This window comes from Leptinotarsa decemlineata, unplaced genomic scaffold (assembly GCF_025532065.1).
Source record: "Leptinotarsa decemlineata unplaced genomic scaffold, Ldec_3_MD MMD2_tig00000251_RagTag_RagTag, whole genome shotgun sequence".
Classification (NCBI taxonomy): domain Eukaryota; kingdom Metazoa; phylum Arthropoda; class Insecta; order Coleoptera; family Chrysomelidae; genus Leptinotarsa; species Leptinotarsa decemlineata.
In genome coordinates, this window is record NW_027412547.1 from 2,962,317 (window position 1) to 2,984,857 (window position 22,541).

Consider the following 22,541-nt stretch of genomic DNA (forward strand, 5'->3'; position numbering starts at 1 on the left):
GTACGAACGTTCGGTCGAACGCTGCCGATGGTCCTGTCTCTTGGTTAGCCACACTAAGTAGATGTAAGGAAGCGATTCCGGGTTCGGTGAGCGGGAGGAAGCCCTGCGAAATCCTGTTGGTGTGAGGTGAGGGGCGGTACCCGCAAGGATTTCCCGAAAATCCACCCCTCCACGCCCGATCGCATCCAACGCCAGGGTACGTTCTCTTATTTCAACGTCTTCAAACGACAAACTTTTCAATTTGAGTTTTAAAACTAATCTAATGTGAAGGATGAATTTGATGATTTTTAACAAGTTTGTTAATATCAGGCTCGAATTTACTCAAAAACAGCCGTAAGTCACCGCGTTCGGTAATCTGCAACCGATTTCTCTTTTTAGTTAGCAACGTTGCCATATCATTGAATCTATGTTCACACAAATACGATGATGGAAATGCTATTAAAATTTGTTGAATGATGGACCACAATCCAGGGTACAATTACGGGATTGACTTTTGTAGCCAAAATTCTTGGTATCCATTTTTGAATTTTATTTTCATTTCCTCGTTCGTTACCAGTTCCACGACTTCTTCTTCCAGCTGGCGTGATCCTGCTGTGTTGACATTTGAAAAAGGATCCAACACGTTCTGCAAACTCTCAGTGGAGGTTCTCCAAATGTTGGCAGTAAACAAGCAAGTCGTTGTTGAAGGATACTGCTAAAAAATTAGGGAAATTGCGAAACTCACTTCTGCCGATGTTATTCTTGTATAAGAGCAATTTGGCTGCAAAAGCAGCAATGACATTTTTTGTTTTGATCAAATTCAAGTCTCATCACCTTGAATTTGGAGACTGATATCATTAAATAATTTATACAGGTCTGTCAAGTACGAAATATCACTCTTTGAAATGATGAGGTTGTCGTGCAATTCTTTGTCTTTGTTTTCCAGGAACTCTATTACAGAGTCATATAGATTGTAAAACCGAGTCAGACAGTTACCTCTTGATAACCAACGCACTTCTGTGTGAAATAACAATCGGTTGAAATCTTCATCATTAGCAACACAAAGCTGATTGAATAATCTCTCATTTAAAGAGCTGTTTCGGATTTTATTGACTGCTTTGATGATATATTGCAGTGATTGAGAGAGGTGCTCACTCAAATTTTTCGCAAATGTTGTGTATGAATGACGCAATGTACAGCGAGCACATCTGGAATTTTATTTTTTAAGTAAGCTATGTAGCCTTTGTGACGTCCTGTCATAGCCGGAGCGCTATCCGTAGCAGCTGATATAATATTCTTCAGTGGAATCGAGTATTAAAAACTTGCTAATGACACTACTCTAAGTATTCACCACCGCACGTACAGCGCTTTACCTAGCTAGTCGCTAGCTAAATTCACTTGTTTTCATAATATCGTCGAATGACATTACTGGCTGGATGGCGCGCGCGCTTTTATATGAGGCAGCGGGCGGGCCTAGTACTTTCGAGAATGGAGACTAGAAACTTCTCGCTTCGCATTGAAGCTTACCACCATCTATTGTAAAGTTTGACAACTATCGGACAGGAAATAGTTACTGGCTAATCCCTTAGATGGCGATACACGAGGAAACGTGCGTTAAGCGTAAAGGAGCGGTTAAGTTTGTGTTGAAAGCAAAAAACATTTTTAAATTAGCCATCACCCCCCTAAACCGCTTTAACGCCCCCAATCTTCTCTGTGCCCTTTTTTGCACCCCTATAGGCCTCCAGCGCTCACAAGGGGGCGTTATCGCCCACTTTGAGAAATACTATTTTAGAGGACCATTGATTTTCCTCTGGAAGATTTAAACATGAGTAATATGCAACAATGTATGTTTGTCTTTTGATTAATTCTCTCAATTCTTATTACTTCATATTGGAGTAAGGTTAATTAGTTGGATATCAAACCCAACATGATAGGTAGTTAATCCATAATGATCTAGTCACTGTATGATTATTGATTTCTCATATTTATTTGTGCAACAAAGACTTAATTTACTCCTATTATTCTATTGGTAGAACCCTCTCAAAATGATTGACTGCTACCGAAGTTATACAGGCCTCTTGGACATAAATGTATGTTGTCCATAGTTTGCTTGACTCCAGTGCCTCACATTTGCATGACTTGCTCTCTCTCTCTGCCCCATTGTTGTATTACCTGAAGCTTTCAATGAAACTCTCACTCGAAGTAAACTTTTCTTGAGATCTTTATTACGATATGAAGCTCCTTGTTGTCGCTGAAGGTATGCATTAGCAGCTGATATTTGAGTATTAGACTGGAAAGAATAGACAGAAGTGTTGTCGTTTGTCATCAACAAGTTATGAATCAAAACTGTAAAGAGAAAAAATTATATTTCGAACATGATTACATAAAATATATGGAATGTTGAGTAAAATAAAACAACACAACGAGTAGGATTTCAACAGGAAATACACAGGACTAAAATTAACTCCTTATGATAAATTTGATATAGAAACTTACACAGCATATCAGATTACCCTTGAGAATACCAAGTATATCACAGATATTGAAATTTTACCTAAACTAACCTATGATCTACAATAGTAAAACGTATGATATGAGCGACAAGACTGCTAGAATGAAAGATGGCGATGTGTTGTACCCCTTCCCGCATAGCTTTATCTCGCTTTCCTGCAAATGAAAATGGATTCAACTTTTTGCTTGTGCATTTCTGAATGGCGACTTACGTTGGCATGCTTGTTTATACAGCTCATGTAATGCCTTCTTGGGAAGTCATTATGGGCAGCTCTAAAGCATGCCAAAGTCATGTTGTAGTCCACTTCTATGGGGTCTGGAGAGTCGACGACTACATTCTTGTCCTCCCAACAGACTTTTGTAATCACCAACAGGATCATGTTGCTGTCTGACACCTTTTGGACAATGAACGGCCTAAAAAGATCATATATTACTGCTATCTCACAATCACATCAACAATGGTTCAAATCGCTTCATCTCCCCATTCCCCCCATTAAAAAAATATCGAATGCAATGATACTATTTGTCTTTAGAGATAATTAAAAACATTTCTTCATGAGGTGTAACTAACCCTCCTTCTTGATTACCGCAGAATATACAGTGCATTTCGTTAATGTCCCCCCCTTTTATTTTTGAACCGCCGTCTCTTAACTCCTGCCGCCGCTGTTGATATTGAAAGTATGCGTTTTCATAAGTAGGTAATGTTGGGGTTCCTCTATTTAGTAAGTCCAAAAAAAAGGAAGGTTATGGTCAATGGTGTACTGACAAACAATACAGTCGCCATTACTGCTGCAGGAAGATCTGAATGCAAATCTGACTCCCAAACCCTGTGTTTCGTCCCAAACCTCTGTTCCCTGTAGAACCTGCTCACGGTCTGCTAATGAAACTTCCGTTAGGGTCTAGCTACTATAACGTCGTCCAAATGGCTGAATCGTCGATTTTATTCTCGGTTATTCCTGGGTTTGATTACATAATTCTTTCTAGAAAATATCCAGAAGAGAGTTGGGTACTCAGTTCACTTGATAATCCTATACAGCGAACCCTTCAATCCCCGGGGTAAATGAGACTTCCGACCAATATTCATAGTCCGCTCAACAACGTAGCGATGACGTATGCGGCCAGGCAGGGCTGCATGTGGGAGGTATGGAGAGTGGGGGTGGAGTTGAAACATACTTTGGCGAGTCAGTCGACTAAGGCTAAAACTGAACGCGGATGATCATTATAGTTTCATGTCTATCAGCCGCCACCCAGGTCGAAGTCCGCGTCTGGAATACTTCCTATCGGTCGTTCCGTCCTCGTGTCTTTACCATACCTAGTTTCTTCATTACCTTTGTGAGGATACCCACTTGGTCCTGATTTCTACACTACGCTTTTTTTCGGGTTCTTTCATTGGGGCGGGACTTTTGTCGTAGTGCCCACTTGGTCCTGTCTCTCATTCTTTCTCTTTTTCTCAGTCTCTCTGTAACTCGTGTATCGCAACAAAGTTTTTTTCTCCATATACCGGTCTTGTCGGAACTGAGTAGACTCTTCTCTGCCATTCCTTCGGGACCGTTGTCGGGGTATCCATTTAGTCCTCTCTCTCCCTCTCTCGATTGATCTAGTGTATCCATATATCGATCGCATCACATATCATCTCAAAACATACTGAAAGGAGTTGATTTTGCTTTATTACGGGTCCTTTGAGGACCTACACTATCTATGAACTGAATAACACTGGCCCAAGACCGAAAGTGTTACGGAATAGTTTAACATCTATGGAAAAAAGTTTGCCTCAGACACTTCTTATTTATTTTATCATGGAGGTTTAGGTCACGTCAACCAACAGGTGTTATTTTATGATACTGTACGTTTTCTTTCTTTTCGTTTAAGTGGTTAATCTAAGTAAACAGGTCGTCTTTTTATAGAAAATGTGACTTTTATTTCATGCGACAGGTTACGAGTACAAGGGAAAGCTATGTTCAGTTCCTTCTCTTTGAGATTTGTTCGTCGCACGAATGAGAGACTAAGTACTGAGTACGCCGACCGTTCAGTAACGAAAATCTGAAGCCACGTCTAAAACCAACGACTCTAGCCCAGGACCTGATTCAGTTCCATATATATTTCTCCATAAATTGACAGATAAGAGAAAGCAATATTTACTCAATATGCTGAATAAAATATTTCTCACGAGACAATTGCCAAGCAGCTGGTCGGAGGCAATTGTTATCCCAATTCTGAAAACAAACAAAAACAAACCTGACCCACACTCGTACAGGCCAATATCGCTGACCTGTACGATGTGTAAGATACTTGAAAAAATTTTGAATGCCCGACTAATATTTTTCCTGGAGCAAAATTATCTGCTCATACCTGAGCAGAGTGGATTTCGAAAGAATAGGTCTACCCAAGATAACCTTGTTAACCTTGAATCAGATATCCGAGAAGCCTTTGCAAACAGACAAAAACTCATAGCGGTATTCTTCGATATTGATAAAGCATATGATCGAGTTTGGAAATATAGAATTATCAAACAATTACTTGCATGGAGCATTGACGGAAATATCGCTGCATTTATTCAAAATTTTCTGTCCAATAGATCTTTCAGAGTGAGAACAAACGGAATATTATCAAATACGAAAATACAAGAAAATTGCATCCCCCAAGGATCATTTCTGAGTACAACTCTATTCTTGATTGCCATAAACGATATTTAAAAAAATATCAGAGCACCAGTGAGAGCCAATCTGCACGCGGATGATCTGGTTTTATATACAAGTGGTAGAAACATCCCATCTGCATCAAGACTACTGCAAACCGCAATATATGAACTCGAAACTTGGTCCAAAAACACTGGGTTTGAATTCTCAACTAGCAAAACCAAATGCATACTTTTCTCCAAAAGTTCTGATATGGATCCACCAGTTATAACACACAACAACTGTCAATTGGAATTTGTTGACGAGATAAAATTTCTCGGACTCATATTTGACAAAAAACTTCAATGGAAAAAACATATTAATATCTTGAAACAAACATGTCAGAACGGCATCAATCTGTTGAAAGTTTTAGCAAACCAATCTTGGGGAGCTGACTGCGTCACATTGTTACATATATACCGAATGATAATTCGTTCGAAGATAGACTACGGATCTATAGTGTACTCCAGTGGTCGTAAATCAGTGCTCAAACAACTAGACAGCATTCATCATGCAGGTTTAAGAATTTCTCTTGGCGCATACCGAACCAGTCCCGTGGAAAGTATTTACGAGGAAGCAGGAGAACCCCCTCTAGAAAATACCTGACATTAACGTATGCAGCAAGGATATCGGCAAACTACAGAAACCCTGTTCATAAACGAATTTTTCCTCATCATACCAATCCAATTTATGAGCAAAACCCCAATATAATGGCACCATTGCATACTCGGATACGCAGAATAGCGGCAACAATAGATTTCACTTTAACACAACCAATTAATACGAACACCCCTCCCCCCTGGACAATAGATATTCCCCCTTGCAACACTGAACTCCTAAAATTCCCAAAACACGACACTCCTAATTTACTCATCCTAAATTCCTTCAGAGCAATATCCAATAAATATACTGAATACAATCATATATACACTGATACGTCAAAATGTAAAGAAGGAGTGGGAGCAGCAGTTATCAGCGAGCATGGTACTGACTCTTATAAACTGTCAAAAAGTTGAAGCGTATACACTGGAGAGCTATATGCGTTATCCAAAGCCATCATGAAAGCAAGGAGAACAGATGGAAACACACGGACTCGCTCAGCTCAGTGGAAGGGATCCAACAACTTTATCCCAGACATCCAATTTTACAAAAAATCAAATCAAACCTGACTGCATTATATCAGGGGGTAAAAAAGTTGAAATAGTATGGGTCCCATCACACACTGGGATACCAGGAAATGAAAAAGCCGATGAAATGGCTCTTCCACAAGCCCTGTATCACGAATAATAAAAAAAATACCATATCAAGATTTATACAACCAAATTAAATCTGTAACCTCGCATCTATGGAAAGTCAGATGGCAGACACTTACAACAAACAAGCTCTACAAACTAAATCCGAACATGGAAAAGCCGAACTATTCTGGACTAAGCAGGAAACATCAGACGATTCTAACTCGCCTAAGGATTGGACATACCAGACTCACACATCAGCACATCTTGAAGAAGGAGCCGCCACCAAATTGTAACTGGTGCTACACAACATTAACTGTACATCATCTATTTAGCTGTCCCCAATACCAGCAGTACAGAAATGCCCTTCTGCTACCTAGTGACATCTCCATCCTTTCGAATACAAACTTTAGAAAAGTGATTCAATATATCAGTGATATTAAGATTACCAACATATTGTAAATATTATATTGTTCCACCGCAAATGACCCTTTGAGGTCGAATGCGGATTGAATAAATAAAAAAAAAATACACTCCCCCTCCCTACTCTATAGATACAGATATACCAGATGCCAAAGTTTCACAAAACCAGCCCTCCACGCAGCTGAACGAGCTCATTCTGAACAAAAAAAAGTTTCAAAAGTGGAGACGAAAAAGATTACTTTATTACAAGCCCTTTTCTAACCATTCAAAATTGACATTTCATTTTTATGTTTCACGAAACGGAAGTTTATTTGAAACCCTTTTAGCGCTGCAATAACTAGTGCTAGTGCTAGTGTGTATGAGACCCTTCGGTATGTTATACTATTTCAATTCGGCATTGGCTTTCTGTGGTTGTGGTTTCTAGTAATGGTTGTGGTCTCTAGTAATGGTTGTGGTCTCTGATCCGGATCGGGGATGATTTTGTGAAATTATATATGAATGAGGTCCCTAGCAGTATACATTCAAAAAAATCAACACCAAAACCTACCTCGAACATTCCACCATGGATTTGTTGTAAGCGCTGTTGGAAATATTCCTCTCCGAATAATGAACCAGCGAATATAACGACATTTGCGTGTCACACGGCTCAGGCTTCGTTTTTGTGATTGCAAACTTCTGGACGAATTCCTTGTCACTCAATGGCATCTCAGCGTCTTCAAAGTGATCGTGTTCGTGATTGTGTTCGTACTCGCGTTCGTCCGTCATCTCGTAGTGGGTTTCTGGGTAGTGTTCCGCACCTGACATTGACTCGAAGTGATGGTTACCAAGTGTTGATCTTACAAGGAAGATGAGACTGCCAACAAACCAGTTGAAGAGTTCGGAGAGATGGATTATTGGCTAGAAAAAAAGTATTGCTCAGTTTTTGGAAACATTTTGCTTCAACATCCTAAAAAATTTGATTATTTTGAATGAAAATTTGAATCATTTACTCATTTCAATTATACACACATCGGAAAAGTCTAGGGATATTTTTAAAAATGGCAATAATTTTTTTTTAGATCGCTTCAGGGAAAAAAGTTGACGGGTGATTATTAAACGAATGTAACTTACAACAAAATTTATTAAATGGTCAAAAATACTGAGTGCGCATATAAGCAAAACTAAAAAAAATATGGCTCTCTTCTTTGGCACCCCGAAAAAAAATCATAATACAAAAAAAAATTGGAATCAGTACAAAGTATGGCCTCCACGCTGGTTTATTTCGGCCCTACATCTATCGTGCATCGACAAAATGAGATTGTCAATGTCTTGTTGAGGTACATTTGCCCATTCAGCGATTAAAAGCTCTCTCAATTGAAACGTTGTGTGAATGTTCCCCATATGCGGAGTAATTTTTCGTTGAAGCATGTCCCACACATGCTCGATGGGATTCAGGTCCGGTGATTGTGCTGGCCATGGCAATACATCAACTCCTTCGTTGGTGAGCCAGTCAGTCACTAGACGCGCGACATGTGGACGAGCATTATCGTGCATTAGGTGGAAGTTTTCACCAACAGCACCACAACAAACGGACGGACGATAGGTAGAAGAATGGTGTCGAGGTACTGTCGAGCTGTGAGGGAGCGATTTGGAAAAACGAGATCGGTTCTGCCGCCGATCATGATCCCGCCCCATAGCATTACTGTACCACCTCTGTATGTGTGGACTTCCTGGACGTGTCTCAAACGTTCATTATTTCCAGGTCGTCTCCACAGTCTTACTCGACGAGAATCTGGATGGAATCCAAATCTGGATTCGTCTGTAAACAAAACTGTGGCCCAACTTGACACCACTCTAATCTTCTACCGCGATTGCCTCTCGACAAAGGTGGACATCTAAGTGGCCTTCTGTTGTGGAGATCTGCTTCATGCAGTCGATTTCTGACAGTATCACGACCAATGGTTACCTGGTGCGTCTGCTGCAACACGTTAACCAACTCAGGTGCTGTGATTGTCGGTTGTCTTCTTGCGGTTAAGACTAAAAATCGGTCTTGAACTGCAGTTGTAGCGCGTCCTCGCCCTGGATGTTGTTCGGCTGGACTGCCAGTTTCACGGAAACGCCGCCACAATCGACTGATAACACTTTGGGAGACCCCCAAACGAAGAGCTACATCATTTTGTCGCATGCCACCTTAAAGAAGCCCTACAGCTCTATTCATCTCAGCCAATGGTAAGTGATGGCGTTCCATGTTAAAGCACAATATTTCCAGTTTAATTGCTGAGCAAGAACTGCATAGAATGTACAAACTCTACACTTTCAGATTATTCATTTTAGCCGAAAACATACAGTTTGTAAAAAACTTGATAAAAGATTAGTTACCGTTTTTGCAGGCTTTGCTCAACCTATAGAAATCTACAGGGTGTTCGAGTGTACCAATTTAATCGAAATTAAACGACCTCATGCATATATTTTTATGATATTTAGTATGTTATAAAAATATCCGTAGACTTTTCCGATGTGTGTAGTTTCCTACCGTAAACAGCTTTGTTGCTGGACTAGATCCATCCTGAGGCTCAGCGCACAGCCCTTGGTAGTCGTACATCCTCGTCGCCTTGTATATCCCCTCTTCTACCAATTGTCCCATAATGTCAGACCGTATTCTGCCAAAGAAGAATCCCGTTTCCCGCGGATCATCGCTGACGATAACATAGCCATTATCGTCGAGGACCAGACAATGAAGTTCCTCAGAATCACAAGTTCTTTTGCACGGCATATCACCACACTGCGAAAAAAAAACAGGTAAAATACGGTCCAAAGGAACTAAATTTCAAGTACTATTCGGGATGTTCGAACCCAAAGATGAAAAAATATACAAGATTTGTTAAAACTTTGAGGTTACTTTACAAAATCCACAATTCCACCACTAACACAAGTGGATGGTTCAATTGCAACAACATCCATAGAAAAAGCAAATTCACACAGTCGATTTTCTGGGAAAGACACCACCCACCATTGCCACACTAGAATCCTCAATGCCAAAAATTACAATTAGTGAAGTGGCAATTTCTTAATTGTCAATCCTGACAAAACAGTATGTCTACAGCTTTATTCTCATACAAAAATCTCAAATGATTATTTTGTTCGCGAAAACAACAAAAATATATATTTTTCGGATTCAATAAAATTTCTGGGCACATATTTAGATGTTAATTTGAAGTGGAATACACATGTTGATCAGGAGTGTAAGAGACTCAGTAGTAGTTATTATGCAATTTCGCAGCTGAAAAATATATTCACACTAGAGCAATTAATATATTTGTACTATGCTCTCTCATATTCACATATTTCTTATAATACTGTCCTTTGGGGAAGTATGGCCAATGCTCGCAGATTTTTCATTAGTCAATAAAGACTAGTTCGTCTAATCTTTGGCTTAGATTACCGAATGACGTGTAGGAATCATTTTAAAAAGTTTAAATTACTGACGGTATCATCGATCTACATTTATAAAACGTAACATATTTATGTTACTCAACATCAAGATCTTCTCAGATCTTCTCTCATGACCATGCTACGAGGCATGGTGACTTATTTAGTAGTATAAAGCATCGTACATCACTTTACGAAAGCAGTCCTAAATATAATGGAATACGATTTTTCAATTATCTACCAAGTGATATCAATAAATTCAAAACAAGATTGAAAAAATATTTCGTGGAATCCTGCTTTTATGACATTAGTGAATATTTTGCTATCCACAGTTTTTTTGATTTGTTGTTTGCTTGTTTGTATGGACGATATGTTTGAAGTAATATAGTTATGTGTACCTATATATGTCTGTGTCTGTGTATAGGTATACATTCCCAAAAAGGGCAGGGAAAATCTTCCAAATAACTATAGACCAGTTACTTGGCTTTCAGTGATATCAAAAATCATGGAGAAAGCCGTAAACCACCATATCCTTAAATACTTGGAAGGCATTAACATCTTGAGCGATGTGGCTTTCGTATGTCACTCATATTTGGAATAACGCCTTTGAGAAACATGGAAGTTCAAGAGCTGTTGCGCTTGATATTTCTAAGGCCTTTGATCGTGTGTGTCATGAGGGCTTGCTGGCTAAACTTCGATGCTACAGCTTGTCGGATCATTTTTGTGTGCGGCATTCCAGCTTCCTAAAAGAACGTTTCCTGCAAGTGGCCGTCGATGGATATCTCTCGAATAATTTAACCAGCAACGATGGTGTTTCTAGGGATTAATATTGTCTCTACCGCTCTTTTCAGTATATATCAACGACTTATTGGATAAAACCAAGAATCCAATGTATTGCTTTGCTAACACCAGCACACTTGTCTCGTCATTCCATCTGGAATCCAGGACATCGACTGCGGACGCTCATCTTTATCGGCAGCAGGAGGTTGCATATCTTAATGAGGATCTAGAAGTGATTTCGAATTGGGGTAAAGTAACCAGGTTCAATTCAATGTCACACAAACCCAGGGATCGATTTTCTCCAAAAAGATAAATGTCTTCGAGTAGGATACAATAACGTCAGGACAGACAATCCCACTTTCTGCTTTGATAAGTTTGCTGGGGGCTAAAATGGACACCAATATGTCTAGGCACAATTATGTCGCTGGAATTGCAAAGGCTGTTTCTCAAAAGCTTGGAACACTGTTCCGAATCACAAGACTGTACACACCTCATCAACTTTTGATGCTTTATAATGCTCAGATCAAACCTTCTTTGAAGTATTGTTCTCATGTATTGTACTTTATTGGTCAGTAATACATGACATAGTGTTTTGACAAGTCATTGACTACACCTAATCCTAAAACTAAATACAATTTGTTTATGAATAAAATATACATATTGGATTTCACAATGATAGTTATACATTTTCACGTCACTTTTTTTGGATGCCAAATTTCAAAATTTATAAAATTTATTCACATCTTTGTTAAAATGGGTTCAATAATGTTACACAGTTTATCGACTAACATTGAGGAAATCTACATTCAGAGATGTCATAATAGGCAGAGCATTGTAAGTGAGTTTTCAGTTTTGCTTTAAAAATGGCAATTGGAGCTTTTTGATAAAGTCTGGTAGAGAGTTGAATAATCTGATACCAATACATTTTTTATTCATAGAAGTTAATCTGTTATTTGGAATAGCGATATGGGATCTCATTCTATTCAGATAATTGTGTGAATCTCCATTAAGTGTGTACAAATGCATGTGCGTTTTTACGTAGATTAGTTCATTGTAAATAATTGCTGATGGAAGTGTCAGTATTTTAAACTTAATGAACCATGGTTTACAGCTTTCAGTTTGAGTTATACCGGCCAGAGCTCTAATGGCTCTTTTCTGGATAATAAATATTGACTGAGTGTAGCAAGATTGGCCCCAGTGAATTAGACCGTAAGTTCACTAGCGATTTCATCCGTCTAATTGCAAATATTGTTCTTGATAACTTGCTTGTTAATTGATCTATATGAAGTTTCCAATTTAAGTTGGGATCAATAACATATCCTAGAAATTATACTCTCTGATTGGCAATATGCTTTGTACTGAAAATGAGTGCCTGTGTCTTGCGTGTGTTCAAGATTAGTTCGTTTGCCGTGAACCAAGCAATAGCTTGATTGATGATCGATCCTATCATTTCATCAATTCTTGTAGAATTCTTTTCGATTCTGGTTGCGAAGGTAGCATCATCGGCAACTAAGGTTGTTGATGTGTTTTTGCTTTCGTGTAGGCCATTTATATAAATCAAGAACAATAGCGGTCCCAAAACGCTTCCTTATGGAACACCTTTGCGTATTATCAGACTTGAACTGCTCTGATTATTACAGTGAATTATTTAGGATCTATTTTGAAGGTATGAGGTCATCAGTTTTATTGCGGAGTCAGAAAATCCATAGATATCCTTCCTTTGGAGCACCGCGTTCATGTGGAATGAACTTCCTGAGAATTTTTTTCCAAATGAGTTTAATCTCCAGCGATTCAAATCCAACGTGGATCACTACTTTCGCACAGACACCGCTCTTAAAGCGTCTTAAGGATTTTTCTGTAGTGCTTGTGTTTTGTCCTTGAAAAATACCAGATTTTGGCAAACATTACTTTTAATTCTCTAGGACTAGGATATGTCTGATGGAACATATGCCAGTATATGAAAATGAAGGAGTGAGCTTTCAAATTTATTGTGTATTTGAACTTACGCTTGAAGTTATTTTTGTAAAAAGTGCCTGTAAGGCACTCTGGTAGAATTGATAACCCACTACAGCTACTGGTGCTTTCCTTGACCCTTCTTCTTTGAAGATAGCTCTGCTAACAGTGACAAAGCTATGGCTAGAATTACCTGTGAAATGGAAAATATGAATGTCGTTACCTGACTTTTGGAAGTGTTTGTATATTCTAAGAATGTGATGAGGTTATTCGCTCACCTATATAGTGTGGCACAGAATAAACGAAGTTATTTGAGTCCACATAATGGTGTTCCACTGCCCGCTTGTACCAAATCTCGTCGATGGCTTTATTATGGAGGATCCGGAAATTACTACAAAATGGCGGATTGAATTAATTCAACATATTATACTAGTTACTACTGAACTAGATGATGCAAACAGAATTGAATAAAATAATCAATTTGAAGACGTAATGAAATTCAATATTTATTCAATTAAGCTATAGGTTAGGTTAGGCCCAAAATATGTGGGGCTATTGGATCCTCCAGCAGGGTTTATTGTGGGTCACACCTATTCACACTCTACCAAATAAACCCAGCTTCTTGACGAAGCCGATTAGTTCATATGGTGAGTGATCGTTCAGGTCAGACGTAAAAGTGTGGTTCTACCAAACTTTGAAAACCTGTTTCGACCCACAACGGGGCAGGCACAAAGTGTATGCTCTGCTGTTTCATCATTTTTCAAGCCTATGATGATTCAAATGACAGTGACCTGTAAGAAGACCTGTTAGACATCGTAGTTCATCTTTACTGTAGTCCAACATATATTTTGTATCAAGCTTCGAAGGGTGAATGAATGCGTTGGAGTGAGCCAATCCTGGAAGAATCTGCCAGAAGTCTATAAATCTTCTTGCCATCCAAGTGTTCAATCTTTGTTTGGCAAAGCCTAAAGCGATGCCAATGACAGGTTCTGGCCCGATGAAGCTGCTTGCAGCACCTCCTTTGCAAGGGAATCAGCAGCGCCATTGTCTTCCAGCCCAGTATGGCTAGAAATCCAGACCAGAGACAATCTATTGAGTCTTGCTACCAAAGAAAGTCGTTTTTGGCTGTTTGCTACCAATTTAGACTTGCTCGGTAGGAGCCAAGAGCTTCAGAGAATATTTTTATGGTCTTATGTATGAGGTTGGATTCTTCCAATCTCTCCGCAAACAATTCAATAGCGTCAATTCCCGCTTGAAATACAGTCGCATAAGTTCCTAAGCAGGTAGATAACTCTGTCCTGGATCTGCGACTCTAAACGCCAGCACCAGAACCGGTGTTTTTGATTCTTCTGTGAACCAACAACTATCTGCTCTTACTATTTCCTTCTCCCAATTAAGCTATAGAGTCAAGTAACTGGAAACTATTTGAAACATAGAACTTAAAAAAGTGTAACGACATGGAGAAAGTTTTGTGAGTATTTATGATATATCTTGCAGCAAAATAACTGGCAAGATGCTTCCTAGACAACCAACCGCTGAAATAGGGTTGATGAAATGACATGACGGAACCTTCACGACGTTCAGAAAAGAAACGTTGGAGCTGAAAACTATTTTCCTGACTGTTGATAACAATATAACGTAAGAAACAATATCTCGTAAGAAAGAAAGGGCGAATCAACTTTTTAAATCAAAATACAAGAACAAAATGGTACCTATGAATAATTTCTATAAAAATGAAACATGACTCTTTGTCTCACGATCGCTGTTGATATCACAAGAGAAAAATTTCACGGTATTTCGAAAATTTACTCGATATATGTTGACTCAGAACACTTTCTGTTTGAGATACGTACATTAAGAAAAATTCATGAAATTCACACGTAGTTTCACATTGATGTTTACTGTCAGTAGGTGGGAGTTATCAGCTTAAAAAAATAACAGTAGGATGAAATTCATTAGAAAAGGAGGAGAATATGATAAAAATGGAAGTGAAAATAAATTATGGGCGATCTGAGTTCGTGAAGTGGTAGCCCTCTCAGACTAGCATGGCAAATCCAGCTAAATTGCAAAAAAATTACATCAATTTGAACCTAAATAGTTGCCAATAAGTTGCCAAAACAACGATTCTGTTGCTCGTGCCAATTCCTAGAAATCGCAAATAATGCTATCGTGATATAAATGTAGCAAGGTAACTCAATAAATTAGGTATATACTTTCTCTTTGATCTTTTCAGAAAATTTAGTTACTATTTAGTTGCTAAACCTTGGATATAGCGATAACTATTTAGTTGCTGAACCTTGCATATAGCGGTAACTATTTAGTTGCTAAACCTTGCATATAGTGGTAACTATTTAGTTGCTAAACCTTGCATATAGTGGTAACTAGATCTTCTGTAAATATCAATGGAAAAGTATATAATCTATTGAGGTACCTTGCTGCCTTTATATCAGGATAGCATTATTTGCGATTTCTAGGGATCGGCACGAACAACAAAATCGTTGTTTTGGCAACTAATAATAAATAAATTACATACTTTCCTTTTGATCTTTACAGAAAATTTGGTCACTATTTAGTTGCTAAATCTTGGATATAGTGGTAACTATTTAGTTGCTAAACCTTGCATATAGTGGTAACTGAATCTTCTGTAAATATCAATGGAAAAGTATATAATTTATTGAGTTACCTTGCTACCTTTATATCAGGATTGCATTATTTTCGATTTCTAGGGATCGGCACGAGCAACAAAATCGTTGTTTTGGCAACTAATCAGCAACTATTTAGCTTCAAATTGATGTATTTTTTTGCAGTTTTGCTGAATTCGCCTTGCCAGCCTGATAGGCTGGAAGTGAGAGAGGGTGAGTTTTTGAGAGAGAAAAATGTTTTATCTCCGGCAAAACTACAAGTCCTATGGAAAAAAGTTGAAAGGCAAAGTTGTAAGTAATAAAAAGATCTAGAACTTTTGTGATTACAATATACCTTTAAATATCCCAAATACACTGTAATTTATTTGATTTGAAATATTTATTTCTTCACCTTATTTTGACTTAATATTAAAAAAGCAACCTAATTTTCAATCGAAAATTCTCGCATAAAAATATCAGCTTTTTTCAAATCTCTTCTTTCTGATGGTGTAAAAAATACATTACTATAGTGAATGTTCACAGAAAAGGCAAAAAATTGAAAAAAACTCGAAAAATTGTACTCCGCAATTTGTATTTCAATAGAATTTGTAAAAGCTCCAAGCCCAAATGAAGTCAGTCATATCAGTCAACAGACATGAAAATTCTACACATATGAGTCTCTACACGAGTGTACTTACGGTTCATGATCGATACTCTCGATGTTTTGTGGAAAATTCTGCCATCTGGTGAGGCCACTGTGAGTGGCCATGAAGGCCACTACAACACCAATTTTTTTTACCAGTTCCGCTCTGCATGTAAAAGAATAATTGCATGAACACTTGCAACAAGAGCACAATTCGTAAAAATCTAATATTTCCTTAAATTCGTAAGGACTCTGGGACCTGAATAAAAAAAAGTAGTGTCCTTCATTTCGCAAATACAAAAATATTATTTGGGAAAGAAAGTTTTTGGCTTTCTACTACTCCATCTTGATATAAAAAAAAAGAAGGATGAGTAGTAGAAAGCCAAAAACTTTCTTTCCCAAAAATTAATCACTCCTAAAAAATATAAAGCCAATTCAAAAATATAATATTTTGGATATATAAAAATTTTTGACCACACCTTTCATGAACATTGATTTCTCAAATAAGGAAGAAAGTAGATAGGATAGGATAGGATAGGATAGGATAAGATAGGATAGAATAGGATAGGTTAGGTAGGGATAGGATAGGATAGGAAAGGAAGGGATAGGCCCGTGTGTTGGGCTCCCTATCGGGCGTGTCCCCAGGTGGCGGATAGGGGAACGGACAGGGGACTGGAGGCCCTGTCCGGGAAGCCAATGTGGCCTTACGGACTGGGTCGCCGGACTCCAGGTCAGTGGTAGAAATAAGTAGGGTGGGACGAACTATAACCCTCCAAAAGCCTTTGCAAAACCTGCCACCGCGGACCCAAGCTAAGGTGTAAGGAATCGTGCCGACAGCTGAATGGCCACAGGGTGATATGCGGTCAAAAATGATCCCCTTGGGGGACTGGGCGAATCCTCATTGTAATCAGCCTACCTCTGGTAATGCGGGACTCTTCAGAGGTGACCTCTTCCTGGCAACTCATGGGAACACACATGAATGAAACAACAGAAACAATAAAAACAAAACCAATCCCGGAGTTGGACAAAAGTGCTCACTACAATCTAAGGCGGAACAGAAATGTCCACCCCAATCTACCGCTCGGAATGAGGTTGGACATAGCAGATCACCCCCAACCGAAAGGGAACTTCCTGGGCACTTGTGCATCTCCACGGAGAGAACCCCAAGAAGATTGAAGAAGCCGCTCGATGACAGTAATGTCGCTACACCTTCCTAAACCTTCGTGAAGGCCACCTTGAGACACCTCAAGGTTGCCAAAGAGAGTGTGTGTTCGGCGAGTCTTGGCCTTCACCTGCCAATATTGAGGAGATGTCTCCTAGTGACCTGTTTACCTTCCTGGAAAGGACAGGATGGACGTTGACCTAGGAGGACAACTCCTCGGAAGGATGTACAATTGGTCACATATGGCCTAAGTACTGTCTAGGTGAGTCTACACTCACCCTCCCTCCTATCACATGCTGTCACATATAACAGCTATACATCTAATTATAAACCTATCAAACATGGAGTGCCCCAGGGCTCAGTCCTCGGCCCTCTATTGTTCATCATTTACATCAATGATCTACCAAATTTTTTACATCCCTATAAGTCAGTTTTATTTGCTGACGATACTACGCTTATCTTTTCAGGTGACACCTCGCCGGATTTGCAACAGTCTGTAAAAATTTCACTCTCAAGTGCTGAAACGTGGTTTTCAGCAAATAAACTAAAACTGAATAATGAAAAAACAAAGAATCTCACCTTTTGTTTGTCTAGCACTATGTCGAGTGATAACAGTGTGAAATTGTTAGGCTAAACATAGATAGTAAATTATCTTGGCAAAATCATACGGATGACCTACGAGGTAAATTGGCCAGCTCAATTTTTTTGCTCCGTCAACTGAAGCCAATTACAAGTTTTCCAACACTCAAAAATGTATATTTTTCATTATTTCACTCTGTCATTACTTATGGAATTGTACTCTGGGGGAATGCCTCTAGTGCTGTAGATATTTTCCGACTTCAAAAAAAAGCAATCAGGATACTTGCCAATGTGAGTTTTCGTGATCACTGCCAGCCCCTTTTTGCATAATTACGCATATTGCCTTTGCCTTCATTATTCATTTTCTCGGTTCTGCTCTAGATCCACAAAAATCGAATGTGTCTGCTCAAACAATCCGATATTCATAATCATTATACCAGAGCTGCAGGCAATATTCGTACTGATCGTTTTCGCTTAACCAAATCACAGAAAAACTCTCTAAATTATAATCTTTACAACCTGTTACCTTGTTACCTATCAAACAATAAATTCGAGAAGCGCTTAAAAGAATTTTTACTAACTAATTGTTTTTATTCTGTCAGTGATTTCACGGAGCATTTTCGACATCGCAAGTGTATTTCTATGGAGTGCACTCGGCACTGCGACATTTTACAATAGCTAGTAGGAGTGTACTATATTTGAAAATTTTATTTTATCTTATTTTTGTTTCTCTATGTGTTGTACTCTTTTTAGATATTATTTGGACTTACTACAAACATTAGGTAATGTAAGGTAGTCAATGAACTTTCATTCATTCATATACATATACCAGATACCAGGATAGGATAGAATACGCAATAGGATAGGATAGGATAGGATAGGATATGATAGGATTGAATAGAATACATTTACATAAATAGGATATTCATTTACCCCAATAGTACATCTCTAACAACTAATAATGAAAATATTTCAGAGCAAATGTTTGGGGAGAAAAAAACTAGCTGATTGAAGTTACCATTATCTAAAGATGATAAAAGCAGGACTAAACTGTTCCATTTTGTACCGCATCAATAATATCGTTAATATTTCCTTTCGGAACTCAGATCGGGTATTGAAGAAATCCAAAACGACTCATGTTCGATCTTGTTCAACCAATAATCCCTACTCATAGTGACTATAGTTTAAAGATCTGTAAACACTAGACATTAAAATTTCATACTGTACCTTGGTATCAACGCCATCAATATAGACATGGGTCTTATTAATGAATAAAAATAATTAAATTAAACCACAATTCAGTCGTTGATATTCCATGGATAATATGAAAAAAAATGCTTACCCATTTTCTTCCTTGGTGGTGGTGGTGATATTTTCGTTGAACCAGTTGGTAAGTTTGGCATCGGACACTATTTGGCAGATGAGTTTGCGATCACCTTGAATCAAAAACAACCACGTATACGATTTGAACAATGGTTTGAAGATTATAAAGACACCTATGTCCATTACGCATTATGACATGTGAATGTGTCGTAACATGATATGAATTATGTAAGTATGATTATTCAGGATGAACACCAGTTCCCACGATGGTTTGTTACGAAGCCTGACTTCAACATCTACTGCCGAATGAGAAATAACTTCCTGTCTTTCCTTGCATTTTTCACTGCAACCTGTATGGTATACCAACCTGTATGGTATACCATACAGGTAAGACGCCATTTAAGACATTCAAGGCATACCTGTATGGTATAAACAGGGCAATAATAATAATATGTCTTTATTCACCATAAAAATACAAATGGAATAGACAAAAATAAAATAAAACAGAATACAGGAACAATAACAAAAACAAAGAAAAAAAACTTCCAGTATATGGTGAATAGGCGGAGTATCAGCCAAGGCTGTTTTTCAACTCAACCTGGGAGAAACTATAGATAAATGACATGAACACAAGTCGAGTTAACAATATCAAAAAATTTTAGTCATTGCTTTACTTTAGAAAATTCATTTTAGAAATGCCAAGGTCGGGAACGGGCAAGAGGCTAATGAGATAAATAAGTCTTCAGTCTTTTTTCAAAGTTTACGATGGTGTATGATCGAAGTTCGCAGGGTAGTTGATTGTAATATTTGGGTGCATTATACGAGAAGCAGCGGGTGAAGATGGAAGATTTGTGTTTGGGGATGACTAGAACTGAACTGTTCCTTGTAGTAAAGCTGTTAATCGTAGATAATGTTTTAAGCTTCTTCAGTAAGTAATCAGGTTGTCGAGTTATCAAAACTTTATGTGTGTTGGAAAGAAGGTGTAGGGTTCTAAGTTTCCCAACATTTAACCATCCTGATTCTTGCATTGCTGGGGATATATGGTCATATTTCCGAATACCAAAGGAGAAACGTAGACAGCTATTCTGAATACGCTGTAGTCGGAGAGCATCCAATTGTTTCAAAGCAGGTCCATAAATACTGTCGCGATAGGAAATTTTTGACATAATCAGAGACTCGCATAGTCTGAGTTTTAAGTTTGTGTTGAGCAAATCACGATTAGGAAAAAGCTGTCTGAGAACGTTATAAGAAGATTGGTTCAGATAGCTGACATGTTTAGTAAAGCGGAGATCCAGATCAAACCACAATCCAAGGGTAAGCCTTGCAAGTTTTTCCAGTTGGATCTTCCTCTGGAAGATGATCACTTGGTGATCGGAACACGCGTCGAGGTGTTAAAAATAACGATTTGGTGTTGGGAAAAAACTCCAGTAATATTCATCACTACACCAAAGGTTCTAAACAGTGCATCATCAGTGTATCTGATATGATGTTTTTTATTTACTTTAATCAACACGTATAATTAGGCTTCAAGCATGTTAGGGCCATTTCACCATGTCAGCCTTTCTAGAATTTGTGTTGGAGGCTGGATTAATTTGAATATTATGGTATGAAGCATTATCGGTCACGACTAACGAATTCACAGGTAAATTTGGGATTAACTCTTCTTGTAACCATTTACCATAATTTTCAGAATTCATTTCTGAATGATAATCCATTGATGTTGTGCCTGATTTCAATATAAGTCGAGAATTAGGTATAAAACCCATGTCACCTCCTGCATGGACAATAATGAGTCATGCTCTCTGAAGTATCGACACCTTTGCCTTCAAAAAACTAGGAGGTGGCTTTGGAGTGTTGGAAAATCATTATTTTTTTGAATTTGTATCTTCAGTTTTCAATCCCTATTCTTAAACATTCAATATTTGTCGTGATGATAAAGACAATTCAATAGGTATAAGACTTACATTCTTTTGTCCATTTCCATCCCGACCGCTCCATTTTTTGTAGAAAATACAGCAGTTCCTCTTCGGGACTATCAAAATGTTTTCTATTGTCCAGGTACCGACAGTAATGCCTAGAATTAATGTATCATAGTCAAATGAAATTTCTCCGCAATGAAGCAATTTTGTAAGGAAAATATGTTCTCAACCCTGAAGATGAAATCTCTAAAGTTGGAAAATCTCAAAAAGCAATAGTGTTGGATGATGAAGAAAGGCTACATTGATGTCTGGAAGGACTGATATTTACAAGTCGAATATGTTTAATTGTCCTGTATAATTTTCTTACCAAATTTCTAAACATTTTTTCTGGAAGCCTTCTGCATTTGTCCAGCTAGGATTTCTGCCTTGGTGCGGCAAGCCACTATTTTTTTGAGATTTGAGAGCAGAAAGGACATCATACCACCTAAGGACTCCAATAACCAGAACAACCACTATCTTGACGAAGTGGTCGTAATAGTATTATCATTATTATTATAATAATGAATAATTGAATCATTATTATAAATGTTATATTCATTTTCCAAGGTTGCGCTGGTCAGGCCCTATCTCCCGAAGCCCCGTTACAACATTATTAACCAACGACCACTTCCCACACCGTGGGGTAAGTGATCATTGGGTCCAAGAATAATGTGCGCTGAGCAAGCGCAGTGAGCTAGGAATGACAGCCTTCTGCATCTGTTCGGCCAAGATATTTGCCTTATTGTGGCAAGTCGGTATGATTTTAAGATTCAAGAGTAGAAAGGGCATCAGAACAACCATCTTGATACAATGGTCTGGATAGTGTCTTATCTTCTTGGACGATATTCGTCTTTCCAGGAGAAAACTCCACAACAGATATCGTCTTTTTTCTGGTAGTCGAAAGGGACTACATCATGCTTCTGTATCTGTATCTGTAGAGGAGGGAGAGTGAGTATAGGCCCACAGCACTTAGGTCACATGTGACCCATTGTACATCCTCCCGAGGAGTTGTCCTCCTAGGTCATCGTCCACCCTATCCTTTCCAAGAAGATGGACAGGTCACTGGGAGACATCTTCTTTATATCGGCAGGTGTAGGCCGAGAGTCGCCGAACACACACTCTCTTATTGACGATAACTCCGGGCACTCGCATATGACATGTCTGACAGTCTTATCTTCCTGTTCACACATCCTGCATAGAGGTGTGTCCACTAGCCCCAGATTATGGAGGTGTTTCCTTAGTTGACAGTGGCCAGTCAGAAATTCTTATGTTGAGCATAGATTTTCCCTGGTCA

At 38.5% G+C, this 22,541-nt stretch overlaps 1 protein-coding gene across 4 annotated transcripts in view; it reads right to left on the reverse strand.

Moving 5' to 3' along the window:
- Window positions 1-2,328: 2,328 nt before the first annotated feature.
- stj (voltage-dependent calcium channel subunit straightjacket) overlaps window positions 2,329-22,541 on the reverse strand; it is a 46,990-nt gene continuing 26,777 nt past the window's right edge. Inside the window, exons 17-26 of one of the 4 annotated variants that reach the window (XM_074173518.1) lie at window positions 21,254-21,363; window positions 19,309-19,402; window positions 19,194-19,226; window positions 16,281-16,391; window positions 13,240-13,352; window positions 13,015-13,154; window positions 9,333-9,581; window positions 7,368-7,717; window positions 2,703-2,904; window positions 2,329-2,646 (exon numbers count right to left, since the gene is read on the reverse strand). In XM_074173518.1, the coding sequence (XP_074029619.1) occupies window positions 2,551-2,646; window positions 2,703-2,904; window positions 7,368-7,717; window positions 9,333-9,581; window positions 13,015-13,154; window positions 13,240-13,352; window positions 16,281-16,391; window positions 19,194-19,226; window positions 19,309-19,402; window positions 21,254-21,363 (1,498 nt within the window). In that variant the 3' untranslated portion in view covers window positions 2,329-2,550. Of the gene's footprint in view, window positions 2,647-2,702; window positions 2,905-7,367; window positions 7,718-9,332; window positions 9,582-13,014; window positions 13,155-13,239; window positions 13,353-16,280; window positions 16,485-19,193; window positions 19,227-19,308; window positions 19,403-21,253; window positions 21,364-22,541 lie in introns of all 4 variants that reach the window. The other 3 variants (XM_074173519.1, XM_074173517.1, XM_074173520.1) reach the window with 3 other exon arrangements.